At 42.5% G+C, this 20068-nt stretch overlaps 1 protein-coding gene across 1 annotated transcript; it reads left to right on the plus strand.

Moving 5' to 3' along the window:
• The first annotated feature begins 14753 nt into the window (after window positions 1–14753).
• On the plus strand, window positions 14754–19102 carry LOC147450246 (pentatricopeptide repeat-containing protein At4g13650-like). The gene is made up of 2 exons (XM_086519530.1): window positions 14754–18755; window positions 18833–19102. The coding sequence occupies exon 1, from the start codon at window positions 14881–14883 to the stop codon at window positions 18331–18333; it is 3453 nt and encodes a 1150-aa protein (XP_086375656.1). The 5' UTR covers window positions 14754–14880; the 3' UTR covers window positions 18334–18755; window positions 18833–19102.
• Window positions 19103–20068: the final 966 nt, after the last annotated feature.

Raw genomic sequence — 20068 nt, forward strand, 5'->3', positions numbered from 1 at the left:
GTTTCTCTGCAACCCTAATTCCAACAATTGGTATCAGAGCAGCTTGCGTCCTCCCGAGCTTGGTCACGAGCTGCTCCAGTACACGCCTGCTCACTTTCTCCGATTTCAGTGAGCTTTGGCGAGCGTTCGCAGGTCAAAAATATTTCAGGCTAGCTCATAGAGCTAGGTCTGCTCAGATTTTTGATTTGGGCTCATTTTGGCCTCCGTTTCCACTACAAGTAGTACTGCACAGGCTATTTCGTCATTTTGTGCAGAATTTTTGTCAGTGTCGTTTTCTGCATAATAGGTGTCCTATAGTCTTCTACGTTTTGTGCTATATAGCACGTGTTGTTCCTGCTTCGTTTCTCCTATTTTCGGGCAGTTTTCACATCAGGTGCAGTATTTACCATGGATGACAACAACAACACAGATGTGTTCAAGATGTTTGCTACTGAGGACAGGTTGGACGGGGACAACTACCCTATGTGGGCTTATATGATACAACATGCTCTTGTGTCAAAGGGCGTCTGGAACATTGTGTAGGGCATTGATGTACGTCCTGGTTCTGAGGATGTAGGCGATGTTGAGGATGTTGCAAGTCTTGCTGCAAGGATTGCTGCTATTAGAGTTGTTTTGCCTACGACATAACAAGCTCATTGGGATGTTCAGGATGCACAAGCTCATGCATTAATTGCGTTTTCTGTGAAGCGCACCATTATTTCTCACATCCGTTCAGCAAAATCTGCAAAACAGGCTTGGGATATTCTAGCAGGTATTTATGCAAGCCGGAATGAGGCTAAAATTGCTTTGCAACGTAAAGATCTGGAGTCAAAGATTATGCTTGAGGAAGATGATATGGACACTTTCCTTGCTAGTGTCAAGGATATCAATGAGCAACTTATTTCTGTAGGTGAAGTCATTTCAGACAGTTCCCTTGTGCAGATTGTTCTTGATGCCTTACCAGATTCCTACCAGACTTTTGCTAGTACTTGAAGACTGATGACCCAAGGGAATCGTTAAGTTGTCAAGTTTGATGCATTATGCACATTGTTGTTGCAAGAGTCACTTTCTAGAAAAAACAGGACTAGGCAGCGTGCAGTTGAACAGGCTTTTATTGCTTCTCAAAGAAAGGGTGGTAACAGTAATGCAGCCACTTCTTATGGTTCTGCTGTGAGTGGCAAAAATTCTGTTCCTAATGCTTTTGCTAGCAGCAATTCATCTGGAAATTCTGGTGATAAGGGCAAAAAGAAGATGCGTTGCCATTATTATAAAGCTAATGATCACCTGATCAAGTCGTGTCCTAAGTTGAAGGCCAAAGAGGCTAAGAAGAAAGAGGGTGGTTCCACTGCAAATGCTGGTTCCACTACAAATGTAGCCATTGTTCAATCTTCTGTGAAAGGAGATTGTAATGCTGATGTTGATGCAGAATGGGCTTTTAGTGCAGAGTGCACTTACAATCCTGCTGTCCATGATGCATGCTTTGTCAGTTGCTGCAGATTCACATGTGTGGTATTTCGATAGTGGTGCTACAAAGCACATTACCTCACATCGTGAATTGTTTACCTCTCTCGAGTCTGTCCCTTATGGGAATTCAGTCACTTGTGCCAACAATGACTCTTATCCAGTGCAGGGAGTTGGAAAGATTGTGCTTACTGCTGCTAATGGCAGTTCTTTCACACTTCTTGATGCACTTTATGTACCTGAGATCAATAAGAATCTCTTGTCTGTATCCGCACTTGCTAGACTTGGACTTGTAGTCAAATTTGTGGATGATAGATGTACAGTTCATGATCTCAGTTTTGGTGATGAAATTGTTGGATCTGGCCTTTTGTGTCGTGGGTTGTATAAGCTCACTTTGTATGACAAGTGTGGACAAAGTTTTGCAAATGATGTTGCAGATTCAAGGGCTATTTGAGATGCAAACTTTGGCATGCACGTTTTGGTCATCTGAATTTAGCCATTTGCTGCGTTTGAAGAAATCTGATATGGTTGCTTCTTCGCCACCTCTTGAAGCACCTGTTAAACATGTTTGTGAAGGCTGTATTTTGGGTAAGATGCAGCGTTCTAAGTTTCCAAAGGATGGTTCAGTTCGGGCCACATGCAGATTGCAGCTTGTGCATAGTGATGTTTGTGGGCCCAAGCAAACTCCGTCCTTGGGCGATTACCTGTACTTCGTGACTTTCATTGATGATTACTCCAGGCATGCATGGGTATTTCCGCTTAGAGCGAAGTCCGAAGTTTTTATGTGCTTCAAACAATTTGTGGCTATGGTTGAAAATGTCTCGAAATGTACTATGGGCACCCTCCGTTCCGATCGAGGTGGGGAGTATATGTCTCATGAATTTAATGCATTTCTGGCTAGTCGTGGGATAAAACACCAATGTACAGTGCCTTATACACCTCAGCAAAATGGTGTTGCTGAGAGGAAAAACAGGTCAGTGACGGAAATGGCACGATGCATGGTCAAAAGTCAAGCTTTGCCATCATGTTTTTGGCTTGAGGCCATCATGTGTGCCACTTATGTACTTAATAGGTGTCCTACAAAAGCTTTGCAGTCTATTACTCCATATGAAGCATGGCATGATAGAAAGCCTTCTATTGAGCACATGCGTGTTTTTGGCAGTTTGGCATATGCTTTGGTGCCACAAACATAACGCAGAAAATTGGATGATAAGGCTATCAAATGTATTTTTGTTGGTTATACTGCTGAATACAAAGGTTACAGGTTGTATCATCCGCAAACAAAATGTATTCTGGTTTCACGGGATGTAGTGTTTGTGGAAGATTCTGTTCAACCCTTGCTGTCATGTACTAGAGACAGTAATGTAAGCTCACTGGACATTTATGACACTTTGTTACCTCTTTTCAGTGGTGAAAATACGAATGTAAGTTCCAATGAGGCAAATGTAGAGCCTATGGGGGTTTTTTAAAATGTTACAGATCAGCCTATTACTGATGCAGATGTACATGATGTAATTCATGAGAAAAGGGCTGAAAATGAGCAGGCTAGAGGTATGCCAAAATGGCTGGTGCACACTCTACGTGACAATAAATTGGATGCACCTTTGTCTAGTCGTACTCGTTCAGACTCTCGCCATGCATCTTATGCATCAGATTGTTATGCTTTGGCTGTGTCTAGTTTACATGATGTTGAAGAGCCTTTGTCTTTTGATGTAGCACAGAATTCAGAAAATTGGATGGTTGCCATGCAATCAAAATATGATGCACTTATAGAAAATGACACATGGACTTTATGTGATTTGCCTCCTAACAAAAAGGCCATTGGTACGAAGTGGGTTTACAAGTTGAAATGCAAGCCGGATGGTGAGATCGATTTCCATAAGGCTCGACTTGTTGCAAAGGGTTATGCACATCAAAAAGGCATAGATTATGAAGAGACTTTTGCTCCCACTTGTCGTATGACTACTATGCGTTTTCTATGTGCATTGGCAGCTCATTTTGGTTGGGATGTACATCAATCAGACATTGTTACTGCTTTCTTGAATGGTGACATATTTGAGGAAGTTTATGTAACGCAGCGTCGCGGTTTTGTCATAAAGGGACGAGAGGACAAAGTGTGCAAATGTAAGAAGGATTTGTATGGGTTGAAGCAATCTCTTCGTGCTTGGTATGAGAAAGCTGACACTCATTTGGTTAAACGAGGCTTTCATAACAGTCCAACAGAAAGCACATTGTATGTAAAGCGTGAGGATGATGTACTTCTCATTGTGGTTATTTATGTCGATGATTTGTTGATCACTGGACCAAATCAGAGACATATTGCTGAATTTAAGGCTGATTTGAATGCTACTTTCAAGATGAAAGATTTGGGGATGTTGCATCATTACTTGGGTATACAGTTTAAGCAGTGTGATGGTGGTATTCCCTTGTGTCAGAAAAGTTACATAGAGACATTGCTATGTAAGTTTGGACTTGAGGATTGCAAACCTATTGCCACTCTCATGGAAACAGGTTTGAAGTTGAGTCTACATGATGCTGGCGATCCTGCTGATGTCACTCTTTACCAAACTGTTGTTGGATGCCTCATTTATGCATGCAACACGAGGCCATATATTCATTTTGCAGTCTCACAGGTAAGCAGATTCATGCATAGCCCAGGGTCTAAGCATTGGCAGGCTGTCAAGAGGATTTTCCGCTACCTTAGTGGCACTTTACACCTTGGCTTGTTTTATCCCAAGGGAGGATCATTGCCGCCAGACTTACATGCTTTTTCGGACTCAGATTGGGCTGGTTGTTTTGACATGCGAGTGTCCACAAGTAGTTCTTGTTTCATGCTTGGCAGTTCATGTATATCATGGTTGAGCAAGAAGCAACCTACTGTGGTCACTTCGAGTTGTGAGGCTGAGTACAGGGTAGTCTTCACAGCTACGGTTGAGTGTGTATGGCTCAGACGCCTTGTGGCTTATTTGGGTGTTGGACAGGACACTGCCAACACTATCTACACTGACAGTTAGAGCGCATTGGCAGTTGCGAGGAACCCAGTTTTTCATGCTCGCACAAAGCACATTGAGGTGCATTACCACTATGTCAGGGAGAGGCTCTGTTTGCGGGTCGCCACGACGGACGTCCATAGCATAGCTCTCAAGCATCAACATAAAATTATCGATACAGGGGAAGCGACTAGGATGAGGCATGGAAACTCACTAGGGTGTCAATCCTAATGAAGTGAACTCGAAGAGATGCAAATACTAACTCTACAAGCAAATCAATCACACTAAAGTCAAGTAATCTGCCTATGTCCTTCTACGCAGCTCGACAATCATCACGCCCGTTCACCATGCAAATCATATCGGAATCGCACCAAACTTGAAGGGAATCTACAAATGACTATCAGGAACATATCCTATCACTGTCACACAACATTCTGGGAAGGTACAACGATCACGATCGTTCGTCCCACAATACGCAAAAACAGTAAACGGATGATCCTAAAGGGTCGTGTTTAGGTCCCTAAAGCCTCTCCTAGGGTCAAAACAACATAAAATCCGCATATAAACACTCAAAACAGCGATTTAAGGCCTAAACGGATGCGTTTGAAACCTTCACCGAATCTTGAATGCTTACACTTGAATGAAAGAGCAGAGTAAGAGGAACACAATGCAAGAAACAAAACTGAATTTGGATTACCGTAGCCACAGAAGCAATGATTACAAGTTTGAGCAAAGAGGCAGCTCTCTGTGCGTAACGCAATAGTCACTTATCTTCAAAAAAATGATCTCCCTTTCCCACTAACCTTAGTGTATTATATACCTAGGGATTTCTAAAGTCGCCGATGGCCAACTTCTCATGGACCTTTACATACATCACTGGAAAAATTACATCTTTGACTCAGACTTGACATAGACGATTGACATTAGGCTTTTACAGGGTTTGATGTATTAAACATCGGAAAAATAATGTGACCACATCAAAACTTTGGCCGGATGACCCAACGGGCGCCTTGTCTAGGTGGGCACTTGTATGTTGTTATCACCTCCAAACAGGCTCTCAGCAGGAGAGATTGGCTTGGCTTATGTGCCAACACAGGACAACCTTGCTGATCTTTTCACAAAGGCATTGTCTCGTGAGAAGCTTGAAGCTTTCCACAAAGATTTGGGCTTACTCCCCTTTGTGGACCGATCATGTCCTCAGGGCATGGCATTTCCCTTTATTCATGTGCCAACTCTCGTTCACCGCATCCCTCCAGGGGGGATTTGTTACCATATACATGTGGTAGTGATGTGTGTGAACACACTAGGACCGCCCGGGCATTTTTTCCCTCTTTAGCAGGTTTTTTCCCCCGTGCATTGTATATACGCCCATCACTCTAGGGCTATCTATCTTTCCATTGCACACTAAGTAATACACTCTCTATCGTATTCCTTGAGCTTCCTTTGTCTTCTCCAAGCTGTGTGTGTTTCTCTGCAACCCTAATTCCAACAGAGGTGCTTGTCTAGCTTGTCATGCTTGATGACTAAGGTGCTTGATGATTGAGGTCCTTGAGATGCTTGAGGTGCTTGATGATTTAGATGCTTGAGGTTCTTGACATGCTTGAGATGCTAGGGTTTCAATTGAGGTGAGAACCCAACCCAAGCTTAAAGTGCTTGAGGGTCAAGCTTGTGGTGGGAACTGGGCCTATGTATGAGGGGCTTGAGGTGTCAAAAGGTCAAGATTCAATCCCTACAAGTAAGGGGAGAGCCCTACAAGAGGGGGGATGAGAGAGAACACCCACACACTCACACATGGCATGCATGGTACAAAGAAAGCAAAAGGGAGTTCCTCCTCATGTTGCCCTCATCGTGTGGACACCCAAGGGGTCCAATGATAATTTAGGAGATTTAATTAATTGATTTTTCATTTATCAAGTCCTCTCTCTCAAAGGGGAAAGGGGAACACTTGTCCCAAGGCTACCCTTGCTGCTTGTAATGCCTCCTGCTTGTGATTGGCTAGGCCTGGAGGGGTCCAATGAGATTCAAGCATGAGCTACAAGGGGGGGTCAACCCAAGCAAGCTAGGGGGTTTCTTAGGGGGTATACTCACCCACACACACTCACAAACACTCTCATTGTGTGCTATGCAAAGTGCAAGAGCTCCCTCTCCTTCTCCAAGCAAGTAGAGGTGGAGAGCCTACACCAACACTCTTGGCTATGGAGTGCAAATCCAACCAAGATCCATGCTTCAATGCTTAAGCTTGCCATATCCTTCTTCTTCATTACTATGCTATTATGTATGCTAGCAAGAAGAGTTATGATAAGTGAGGAACTAATTCTTTCTCCTATGAAATGTTTCTTCTTCCTCTTCCCTACCCTCATTCCCTGCTAGCTCTCTCCACCTTCGAAGGTGTTTGAGGTTTTGGGACTGAGGCTTGGGATAGTTAAATCTTTCTTCAAGTTTATGTTATGCTTGTGATGCATGAAGCTTTCCATCTTCATTGCATCACCTAGGTCACAAGGAACACAAAGATTGTATTATAACAAGTCTCTCTTAATGGGAGAAATCATAATACAAATGCCTATTGGAGGGGGGACCGGCTCCACATAAATCCAGTCCTCAACTATTGTCATGTTCTCTAAATTCTCTCTCTTGCAAAAGTATTGTTCATGCCAAGTTAACTATTTGCTATGATTATGTTGCTATCTTCTATTATGTTCACCCACTATGCTCACAAAGTCATTTCTCAAAAGTACTCTTGTTAATTTCCGCTACTCTCAAGTTAAATAGGCCAATTCCATTACATTAGTTGCATTAATTAATTAACTAAATCTCTCACAAAAGGGGAAAGGGGAACACATGTCAGAAGGCTATCACTTATGCTGCTTAATTTTTATTAGCTAGGCTGGGAGAGGTCCAATGGGGTGTCAGCATGAGTAAAATGCAAGAGGGGTTGACCAAGAGAGGGAGGGGGACTGAATTTGTGAAGTCATTATTCCACACACACTCACACAAGCTCATGTGTGAAGTAAGAAGACTCTCTCTCTCCTTTTCAAGCTTTAATAGAAAGCTTATCACCTACTCCAAGCTTGTGAGAAGGGAGGCCTACACCAACAACTCTTGGCTTTGTGATGCAAATCCAACCAAGAGCCAAGCTTCAATGCATGCTCATCTCCTCTACCATGCGAATTATTAAGCTATGCTATGCTAATATGAGTGATTATGTGAGGAAATGTACAACTTTCTCATAAGACTACGCCTGCTCCTATCAATCTATTCTCATACCTTGCTAGCTCTCACCATCTTCGAAGGTGTGTGAGGTCTTGGGTATGAGACCGTGAGGGAATTGATGTTGTGCTTTATAAGTGTTTTTCTTAGTGTTTGAAGCTTCCATCTTCATTGCACTAGCTAGTATTGAAGGAACACAAAGAATTGTATTGTGAAATGTCTCTCTTGATGGGAGAAACCTATAATACAAAGCCTTTTGGAGGGGGGATCGGCTCCATGTAAATCCGGTCGTCAATTGTTGTCATTAGCTTAATTTCTCTCTCTTTTGAAGTATTGTTCATGCCTATCTAACTAGGTTTTATGCTTTTTGTTGCTCTCTCCACCCAAGCACTCTTGTTATGCTCATTAGGAATCTATTCTAATGAAATGCTCACTATGTTCATGCTATTTTCTGCTACACACAAGTTACTAGGCCATTAAATGTTACAGCATGTTCATGAAGCATCAAAATGTTGCAAGAGCAGTTGTCAACCCAAATGACATGATTTTAAAAGCAAAGCAACGTCCAGAATTGATAAAAGTTGTTTTCAATTGATCCTCCAATGCAATCCTCATTTGAAATTATCATGAGGAGTCGTCACACAGAGTGTACTTCTCATGGTTATCTACCTCATTTAGTATCTCATCCTCAAATGGAAGAGAAAAGTGATCTCGCTTGATATCCTCATTGAGTGGCATTCTATAGTTAACACATACCTTCGACCTCCCATTCTTCTTGGGAGTGACCACAACTGGATAGACCTACTCTGAATTCTCCATCGAATAGATGAACCTTGCGGTTAGAAGTTTTCTCACCTCATAGCATTTGTGCTTTAGGTGTAACCTTAGGCTTTAAATCAATATTGTGATGGATAGCATCTACTCCATCCACATATGTGTCGTCTTTAACAAAACACCGTAGAAACTTCCTTAGTACACATTCAAATTCCTCTCTGTCTTCCCCTATAAGTGTTTAGAACAACATAACTTCTAGCATCTCTTCATCTTGCACACTTTGGTTCTCTTGAGGTCCTACCTCCTCCAAGCGTTGATAAGAGGTCTCTAGGTTTTTTGGCCTAAACCTTACCCCCATGACTTCAATGGAAGACTCCTCTTCAATAATGGTGCCACTACTTTCTTGCTTTGAGGTGTCATTGATCGAGTCTTCCTCCATTTCACCTTCTTGAGAATATTCTTCTTGTAGCTCTTCTTGCAGTTGCTCCTTCTTGTCAAATATAACCTTCTTGTGATTTTCAAACCTGCAAATTAGCTTTCCACTCTTCCAATCTTGAAAATCTCACATCCTCATCAACCATGGTCTATCGAGGATAAATGGATAGTCATTTCCTTTGATAGACATCAAGTAGAAATCAATAATATTTTTAATACCAAAAGCTTTCATTGTAAATCTCACATCCTCATCAATCATGGTCTATTGAGGATAAATGGATAGTCATTTCCTTTGATAGACATCAAGTAGAAATCAATAATATTTTTAATACCAAAAGCTTTCATTGTAACATTTTTAACAATCCCCAAGCACCTAGCCTTGCTATTGTTTTCCATTTTCACCCTAATCTTTGGTGTCTCATGGATGTGTATACCTAATCTATGCATAAGGCCTTCTATCATAATTCAAATATGTGCATCCCCATCCACAAGACCCCTTTTAACTAGCCTTCCCTTGATATACCAATCTAGTAGAGGTGTTGCGTCCTCATTCATCTCTGCTTGTGAAATTTTAACAATTGGAACACTCTCTTTTGGCTTCCTCCTAGTGCTTATTGCTCTGGTATGAGATCCTCTTGACTTAGGACATAAAGCTCTAGATTAGCGCCAAGAGATGTCCCCTTACCTCTCATGTCTTCCAAAAGGATATATAGAGACGTACCATACCCAAGAGGAAAGTCTTGGAGGTTGATACAAAGTCAGCTTCTCTTTAGCTTCCTTAGTCTTTCATGCCTCTTCCATGGTCACATTGTGATGTCACTCCTTCGAATTACACATTGAAATTGTAACTTGGTGCTAACAATGATGAGCACCCTTTGCCTTGCAATGGGATGGAGGGGTCATAATTTTTTTTTGATTCATGCAACTTGATTATGTTAAAGGCTAAGCATTCAAGAAATATGAAATAGCCATATACACAAAACCCTCCTCTGTGGGGGCACCAAAATTGAGACTCTCAGAAACCAAAAACAAGGAGAGTGACCTCTAAACACTCGTCTAGGCTCCTTTGCTGCTCAATTGGAATTGTGGAACCCACAACCAAACCCAACTCAAAAGGGCACCACCTAGTTATAGATGCAAACTAGAATGCAAGAGAGTTTCCTTTTGACCAAAAGGAGACACAAAAAACATACACAACACAAGCAACACACTCTTATGCACACACACCCACACGCATCAACTAGTAAGAGATAGAGAGAAGCATTTGCAAGGCATTTGCACAAGACTTGGATTACACTTGCAAGGTGTTCATGCACTTTACCACTATCATTGAGCTTGTACAAAGACTACACAAACATATGCTTAATGCTAACTATTGCCATCACACACACATTGTCTTAAGGTTGCAAGAGCCCTCTCACCATACCACACTCTTAAAATGGACCAATTTAACAATGAAGCAAGCACAAAAACATAGAAAAAATGGGCTCAAATGACACAACTTCAAAGATACAAGTCACCTAGCATTCATCAAATCCTCTTGCACAGGTGGAGGGAGGGAGATGTTGCAAGATAAATTATGCCTTTGTGTATGAACCTCTTGATTTTATTGATGATGGAAGAGCTTGTACAATAGAGAATTTGAGATGTGCACTCCCACTCTCTCTCATATACAATGTGTAGCATCAAAGATTCTCTTACACCAAAGTGTGAAGCTCACAATGTAGTGACTACACCTAAATCTCTTCTCACCCATAGTGTTGGGGTAACATGTGTGAGAGATATTACAAGGAAGGAGAGGGACCTATTTATAGGTTGAAGATCTCTTAATAAGGTTACTAATAATCCTATTTTACAAGCTGACAAACCAAGATTATGGTTTTTTTTAATATCAAAGTGTTGTGGACCTCCCTCGTGTGCTTAAGTCATGGATGTGGATTCAAGAGAAGGGAATTATTGATAGTAGAAGAAGATGAATTATGTGATTTTTGCTAGAATGGACTCACACCAAGCTCAATGGAGGCTTGAGTGACAACACCCAATGCATGAGATATGGACATGGATGATATAGCATATGTATACAATAGCATAGAATATATTACGGATGGTAAAAAGTGCAAAGTGTCTTTCTTAGGCCTGGTAAAAACACACCCCTAAATATTGTATATACAAAACTTCTACATAGTGGAGTAATCAAGCTCCGAATATAGCTAGACCCAAGGTAAGAGGAAATATTTATATACAGAGAGTGGTCCATAATATCTTTTAGAGTTTTTTATTTGTTACTTTTTGGGAATGATTGGTAACGCACACACACCTATGCACAATAAGGAGAGAAGGTGAATTTGTCACACTTGTGCCTTGGGTAAAATACGTTGTTTCTTTATGAAGGTAGTCCACCCAAGAGAATAGGTTTTATTTCTAAGATGAAGGGCGATAGCTTCTTGTTCCAAATTTGGAAGCCAAAAAAGTGGCTATCAATACATACCGTCAGAATTGCACCTGACCTACAAACCCTACTCTATCATTTTCCCAACAGAAACCAAGTTCTTTTTGTAAGGTTGGATACATGCAATACATCATCCATAATTCACCTTTGTGTATGTCAAAGATATGGATGCACCATATCATCCCCAGTCTCAACATAACAAGAATTTTTCATAGTTTTCAGGTTCCTAAACGATTCACCATTGCTCATCATGCGATTCGATGCACTTGATCCACATACCATATATTTTTCTTACAAATTTGGTACAATCTACAAACATGGTGTTCACCATAGGCTACATCACAAATAGTATTTTTGTAATTGTTTCGCTACCTTTTTGTGTGGAAAGTCATGCTCAAAGTGGTCTTTGTTGCCACATATCCAATATCCACTGCCATTATTATACACATTATTTCAATGAAAGTTTCCCAACCTCTTTGAATCCCTCTACCCTTGGTTGTCAATGGTTGCTGTGATTTTTGGTTCCACAACCACGGCCACCTTCCTTCATGACCTACATCGTATGCATAGTGTTAAGCTTTATCTTTAATTGAAATTCCCTTGCCTTATCATAGATCACAGATAGCTAGACAAAATTCTTCTATGACACCTTGGGTGAATTGGCATTTTGTATATGTCCAATCATGGTATTCTCCACACTAACATGTAACCAATATGTGACCTTATGTGCTCCCTAGGTTCACTCTTCAAAAGCTTTCTTGTCTTGAGGAGTAGACTTCTCCTTGGGCAACAATCTCTATTCACCTTCAATGTACTCCTAATAATCTTTATCCACCCATCAAGAAATTGGTCATTTTGAACTTCTAAGCATGGAAGTTGTTCTTGTTTAGCTTCTCATTAACAATAGTGTTAATTAAATCATTGTTAAACATGTTTGCACAAAAAGCAAAAATCTGCACAAAACCTACAACGGACCAAAGATAGCCTATCATAATTTGCGACCACAATGTGCATACATTCACACAGTATAGTGTTTCACATTTATATACAATAGCTATGAAAAATGCAGCACCAATCAAGCTTTTAGCGGCACCAAAATGAAAGATTTGTAGAAACCCAAACATTTGTATTCTCACATGAAAACGAACTATAACTCCAACGCGGAGGCTGAAATGTGGCCTAAATGGAAATTTGGTTGCACAAGAACATAGAACCTTGAACCACACAACTTCCCTTAAAAATTGTTGAAATTGGAGATCAATACTGAGACCTACTAAGAATCTTGGGGGTTAGTCTAGTACCAACACATGAGGGAGGAAAATGGAGGAGACCTTATCCTCAACCGCTTCTTCTGCTGCTCCAGCTTGCCGCTAACAGACCCTTGAACACAACCAAGCTCTGATACCATGAAAAGAGCTAGAGAAGGAGAGAGCTTAAGCTCTTGCGTGCACATAATTGAGAGACTACAATGGAGATAAAACACTGCTTCTTCTTCTTCACTACACAAAATGATGATAATGTATACAAAAGATAAGTAGGAAATACAACATAATAGGAGACTATGTACAAGGGTCAACGTGATACTGCTAGTGAGTGAGATAGCAAGATAACTGGCCATCACTCTTGGTAGCTAGCCCATGGTGGTGACATCTGGTTGTAGTACCACTAATGATGATCATGTTTCCAATGCACATGCAAGTGATAGATGTAGGTGAGAAGTCATCGTGATGTACCATCTGTTAAGCTTGATATCCCAACATGGCTCACCTTGTCTTTCCTTTGTTCACAGGAATTGGCCCTTTTGGTACCACCTTTTCAATTAAATTGGCAAATTTTCACACATTTCAACCACAAATTGCTGAATCTTTTGAGCTAGCTCTATTGTTCACCAAAAACCGGCTAGCCTTCATCTTTTGATACAAATGTGTCTTTTTCTATCACACATGGAAAACATCGTTTTGGTGAACATGAGTGAGCAGTGATAGCTCTCTCTTTCTCTCTCTTGTGTGTGTGTGTGTGGTGGTGGGTTTTTTTTTTTCTTGGGGGAGGGCGGGGGGGTTCTGCAACCTTCATTGCATGTGTAGATCTCAAGGACAAATTTCCTCATGGGAGGATGCTCAGCCTCCATCTCCCAGCTCTCATGCTCGCTCTCCCTCCCTAGGTCTTGAACTCACCACTTCCCTCGACTAAGCCATGTGCCTTGACCACTTCACCCATGCATGCATGTAAGAACACATAGCAAGATCAACCTTTATTATTGTAGATGTGGCTTGGGGGAATCCCACATTTTCCTTTTGTACATTTTCAAAGAGGGAACACACCTATGGTGAGGCAAGGCCCTTGAATCTGTGCCACTTGAGCATCGTGTGCAGACGAGGATGCGAACAGGGCATAAAACACCTCATATGGATCTTTGACTGTAATATAGTACGGAAAACATAAAAAATTACAATGTTTTTCTTTATGTATCACCAAATGAGCAAGGTAGGGCTATCTATTTTTATGGCATGGTGCAAGGTTCAACACTAGTTACTGCTTTTTGGCCGCTGGCTTTTTGGAACTTTCGCAGTTTGGCGAGGTGTGGGCAAGGGGTCTACATCGGCTGTGCGATAGGCACACCATGTTTCCAATTGTTTTTACAAGTCCCATACAACAACGTATGTGACACATGCCTTAGGCAATGGTCACACGAGGCATAGTTATCAAGTTACTTCTTGATAACTAAGCCTCAAGAGTGGTCACGTATGCAGAAACTTCCGGGCATAGATGTACTATGCCTAATAAAATGTAACTATGCCGAAATGGGCATAGTTGCAATCATAACCTCTTCAAGCATTAAGTAGGCATCTTGCAAAAGTGTAGCAATAACTATGTGGTTCAGAGTCAAGCGCCTCTCTAGTCCGAAGTGCACATGCCCGGCATCAGCTCCTACCAATAGCTCTTCCACAACCGACAGCCAGCACCTACACGTGTCATTTTGTTGCCCACAATGCACATGCCATTGTCTAACCAAGGCTGAGGTTTAGTTCTATTCTATACATTTAACGTACAGGAGGCTTCGGTTGGGTTCATAGTCAGCAGCGCAGAAGCAGAGTACGCAAAAGCAACCAATGGTTGCAAGCCATGTAGGAAATGGCGTTCGCATCATGCGGCGACAACAGAGCAGAATTTCATGTCAGTGCGCAATAGAGAATTCCCTTTTTTCTTTCCCCCCTCCCCCCTTCCGCAAACCTTCTTCCACCCTCCACGTCTGTTCTGTCGCAACACATACAAAAAGAATTCAAAATCTGTTATTTCCACTTTGTTTAAATATTATTTCAACATTTCGAGTGGGCTTTACCACCAGTAGTGTGAACAAGGCGGCGGCAGAAGAGCCGCCCTCTTGTGAACCCAGCCTTAGTTCACCTCAGTTATCCGAACGGATAACTGTGCTGCGTGCATGACCACGCCCTTAGTTTTGAGGCTGGTGAGAACAGAGATCAGAGAAAATTTACAATGTGCAATTGCAGGATACAAACAAACTGTTGAAGCTGGCTGGAGATCAGATGCTCCTCACATAAGCTGACAATGGAAGCTGGATGAGGAATGCAGCTTTGCGCGCAGCAAGGCCATGGTAGTAGAGATGCAATCTTACCAGTCATGCTCGCAGCTCCCTGCGCGCTGGGGGACGCCGTGCTGTGCTCCATTGCCAATGGGCACCCGCGCGTTACAGCCAACCTTCAGGTCTCCATGGCTATGGCATCTGAAGATGTATGGCGTGCCAATATTCAAGAAAAGAACATTGAGTCTACACGGAATTCTCCGCGTTTGCACCGCCAGAAGTTGTCGCAGAATTCCGCCCCATTGTCAGCAATAGAGGATGAAGGTACAGTGAACAGAGAAATTCAGAAGTTTTGCAGCTTGGGTTGGCCTGGCGCTGCCCTTGATTTGCTTCTGCGTGCAGAGAAGAGGGCACACTTTGTTTCAGAGACCTCATACCGGTCCATCTTCCAGGCTTGCAGCAGTTATGAGGATGTCAAGAAGCTGCAAGCGCATCTTATAAGGCTTAATTTGGACATCAGCCTTCCTCTTGGTGAATTGCTTGTGGTTGCCCTTATTAAATGTGGCAGTATTCAAGACGCCCTCCAGGTATTCCATGCCTTGCCCAACCGCACCGTCTTCTCTTGGTCAGCAGTATTGTCACATTACGCAGATTGTTCCAATGGCACTGAAGCCCTCAGATTGTATGGTTGTATGCAAGACGAAGGCGTCGAACCAAATGAGTACACCTATGTTGCTCTTTTCAAAGCTTCTGGTAGCATACCGGACCTTCAAAGGGGCATCACATTACACGCAGATGCGAGAACTAGAGGCTTTGAGTCGAGCCCCTTTGTTGCGAACACGCTGGTGAGTATGTATGGAAAGTGCAGGATGACAGCAGATGCTGAGAATGTGTTCTTTGAAATGCAAGAGCGTAACCTTGTGTCTTGGAATGCAATGATCTCAGCCTATGTTGATAATGGTGAACCAGATAATGCTTTACGGCTGTACAAGAAAATGGACAAGCACGGGGTGAATCCTAACAACAGAAGTTTTCTTTTTGTGCTTCAGGCATGTTGTCTGCTTGCAGACAAAGAAGATGCAATACCTGTAAGAACCAAACTGATGAAAGTATCGACATCAGTAGTTGTTCATGGAGTGCACAAAGATGTCCACTTAAGGGGTTTTGAATCAGACATTTTTGTTGGAAATGCTCTCATGAAAGCATATAGCAAGTGTGGATGTGTGGGAGAGTCACAAGGAGTGTTCCGTGACTTGCCAGAACGCAATGTGGTTACCTGGAATACATTACTTTCAGTGTTTGTCGAGCATGGACGAGGAGAAAAAGCTCTAAGACTGTATCGCCAAATGCAGGAGGAGGGGGTGACTCCTGATGAGCGAACCTTTGTCAACGCTGTCCAAGCATGTTGCATACATTCAGATAAGGAAGAAACCTTCGAAGCTGGAGGAAAGCCACAGAAACTGATGTGTCTAGATATTGGACAAGGGCTGCATGCTGATGCAAGGAAGATGGGCTTTACTTCTAATGTTTTCCTGGGGAACACCCTTGTGACTTTATATGGTAAGTGTGGGAGCTTGATGGAAGCAGAGCATGTTCTTGCTGGCTTGCCTCAGCACGATATAGTGTCGTGGACTGCCATGCTATCAGGATACGTGGAGCAAAGAAAGGGAAAGGAGGCTCTCTGGCTCTACAACGGGATGCATGAGGAAGGCATGACCCCAGACAAAAGGACCATTGCCATCACTCTGCATGCTTGCTGTCTGCTCTCAGAGGGGGAAGAAGCTGGTTCTTGGGAGGGCATACCTTTGAGACAATTATGCTTTCAGCTAGGGCAGGCTCTTCACCTTGATGGTAAAAGATTAGGAGTCAGCTCAGATGCTTTCATTATCAGCAATCTTATCAACCTCTATGGAAATTGTGGATACGTAGCAGAGGCAGAGATGATTTTTGGCAAGTCGTTTCAGAAAGGTGCGGTCTCATGGAATATGATGCTATCAAAATATAATGAGCAAGGTGATACACAGAAGGCTTTGGAGCTTTACCGACAAATGCAGGATGAAGGGGTCAATCCAGATGAAAGGACCTTTGTCATTGCGCTCCAATCGTGCTGTGCCCTCGCAGAGATGGAGGCAGCTGTTATAACAGAAGACACCTCTGGCTTGGCTGCTGTGTTGGAGATAGGCCAGTCATTACATGTTGACATTCGAAAGAGGGGACTTGGTGGAGATCCCTACATCAGTAGTGCTCTCGTGAGCTTATACGCAAAATGCGGGAGCATCAAGGAAGCAGAGAATGTTTTTAGTGCCTTTTCACAACCAGACGTAAAGCTATGGAATGCTATGCTTTTAGCATATCTAGACCAAGGTGAAGAAGAGAAAAGCTTACAGCTTTTTGCACAGATGTTTAAGGAATGGGTTGATGTGGACAAGGGGACTTCTGTGATTGCACTCCAGGCCGTGTGTGCACTTGCAGAGAACGAAAAGGCATCACGCTTTGATGGGCGATTTATCAAAGTTCTGTCATTTAGAATTGGTAAAAAATTGCATGCCCTTGCCCAACAAAAAGGCTTCGATGCAGACATCTTTGTCAGTACGACAATTCTAAGTGTGTATGGGAAATGCCGAACCATTGCAGAAGCGGAGGCCATCTTTACTGAGTTGCCTCATAGGAACATTGTGTCTTGGAACACAATGCTTGCAGCATATGTCGATCAAGGGATGGGGGAACAAGCCTTAAGTTTCTATTATAAAATGCAGGAGGAGAATCAAGTACCGGATGAGATTACTCTTTCATGCCTATTACAAGTGTCCTGCTTGTTGAATGACAAGGATTTTTCTAGGCATATTCACTTCATGATTGTTTCAGCAGGGTGTGATGGAAGTCCTCCCCTCGCAACTACACTTATTCATGCTTATGGGCATTTTTGTCTCTTAACGGAGGCAAAGGCGATGTTCAGTAAATTGTCATCACCCGATTCTGTGGCTTGGAGTGCATTGATTGCTGGGTATGCTAGAGAAAGGAATACTAACACATGTCTAGTGACTTTTGATAAGATGTTACAGGCAAAAGTTCAGCCCACAAGCCTTACATTCCTCTCTGTCCTGTGGGCTTGCCAATATGCTGGTCTTGTGGACAAAGCTCTCGCCTATTTTGAATGCATGCACACAGATCATGGGATTACTCCAGAGCTGGAGCATTATGTCACTATAATAGAGCTTCTATGCAGGGAAAGTGACTTTCGAAGGTTAATGGGGATTTTGTCGAATCTACCAGAGCGACAGGACCCAGCCTTTTGGTTTGGTATACTTGGTGCATGCCAGAAGTACAGAAACTCAGAAATCGAAGAGCTCGTCATTGCACGTGCCAGCCATCTTCAGAGCAGTCATCCTAAAGCATACAAATGGCTTATAGGCATGGGCTCGGGACATACCAGGCTGCATAGTTTTTCCACTGATGAGATAACAAATGGGGAACTAAAAGAGCCTGATCAGTTGTGAACATGGGCATGAAATTGCCTGTGCGAACAAAGCACAAGCTTGCTTAAAAATAGTTTTGTTCTATGTACTTTTTTGACAGTAAAGCTCAAGCTTGTCACTTGGAAGAAAGTTGGGAGTGCAGAGATGAATAGTGGGGGACAAGTTCAATATGAACTTGCATACAGGCAGTATGCTGGATATGCTATTGTCATCGCTTTGGTGTAGGACTAAGGAGATAGATTAGCTCATTTGACCCAAGATTGCACGATGGTTGATGGTTGCTACTTTGTTGCCAGGTGCATCCAGATGATGGATTTTGAGATCATGCACAATTTTCTTACATCATAGTCTCGTGTGTGCAATTGGGGCTACACTCCATCATCAGGGTTCCTAGCTTCTGCCTAGCTGTCAGCTTGTGGGAGGCTGTACGAATGGATTTCATGGTGAGTCGCTCTAAGCACGTATCCAGCACATCCTGATTGTGTTGCATGCCATGGCTCATGGCTGTTTTTCCATTCAGGTTGGGCTAGCTCAGTGGGAGGCTGTACAAATGGATTTTATGGTGAGTCGCTCTAAGCACGTATCCAGCACATCCTGATTGTGTTGCATGCCATGGCTCATGGCTGTTTTTCCATTCAGGTTGGGCTAGCTCAACAAAGATCCATACTTACTTGAACGAATTTACATGCCATTTTTCTCATACAAAAAGTGTAATAAAATTTGTGGAGTTTCTGTTGCTCTGGAAAGCAGAAAGGTTGCCAAATTTGGTTTGGAAGTGTGAGCAAGCGCACTTTAGATCTCAATTTGCGTACTTCATGTGTGGAAAAGTCTGCTCTTTTCCTTTTTTTTTCCCGCGTTTTTGTTGAGCATATGCACTAGAACTGATTGGCATGAACATTGATTATGCATCTAAGAAGAATACTCCCCAGAGGAAGTACAGACTGGAGGAGTGCTTGCTATACATCACGGTGGCATATAGGAAGAATGCAATGTGAATCACCATGGAGGTGCATAATGCTAAGTGAGGTGTTGTGCTTGTGAAATTAGCTAATTTTTATAGAGATTGGTGTAATTTGGTGATGGTAAGCATGTGTGTGCACACAAATGTCAATATCACACAAATGGTAGTGATGGCATTCGCAACTTGGCGTATCTATTTCATATTGGGTTTTAATCATTCTCATGTTTTTGGTGCTCTAACGACCTTAGTGGTTGGTTCAATGATAATTCTATGTATAATAAATATCTGTGTCAAATTGCATTCCCGACCGGTGTAGATGGAGGCAATTGGTTCTTTTGTATGGGGTTATTGCATGTACAGTAACCACCAGGGGCTATAATGGCAAGCTTGTCAAGCATTGATTTGATTGCGATGCAAATTTGGTCGATTTTCGGTTGGTCAGATTGTAGTGATCTGCATACGTTGATTTTCCCTTGATCAAATCACAATGCAGGTTGGCATTGAAATGGATTGGTTTTGGTGTGGCAAGAACTGAATATGTGGTTCAATTTTCACCTCCTCTGGTCGATACGAAGGGTAGCCAAGTGTTCACTCTTTGACTAGCCGGCTGGCCATTAGAATCCAACCCCGTCCTCAGTGAGTAGACAACAGCTCTCGTCAGACAAGACCTTTGAGGTCTCTCGGGATTGTTGCTATGGAGCTTCCTGCCTTTGTCCTTTAGACATTGGCTGATTCCATGTGCTCAATTCCCGTCTTCTCTCTTCAGCTGACAGCAGGAACCTCTCTCTCTCTCTC

This window comes from Adiantum capillus-veneris, chromosome 9 (genome assembly GCF_014529385.1).
Source record: "Adiantum capillus-veneris isolate H3 chromosome 9, ASM1452938v2, whole genome shotgun sequence".
Classification (NCBI taxonomy): domain Eukaryota; kingdom Viridiplantae; phylum Streptophyta; class Polypodiopsida; order Polypodiales; family Pteridaceae; genus Adiantum; species Adiantum capillus-veneris.

What these genes read in the sequence shown, in the direction of transcription:
- LOC147450246 (XM_086519530.1), top strand. Translation starts at nt 14,881, where the DNA reads ATGCAGCTTTGCGCGCAGCAAGGCCATGGTAGTAGAGATGCAATCTTA.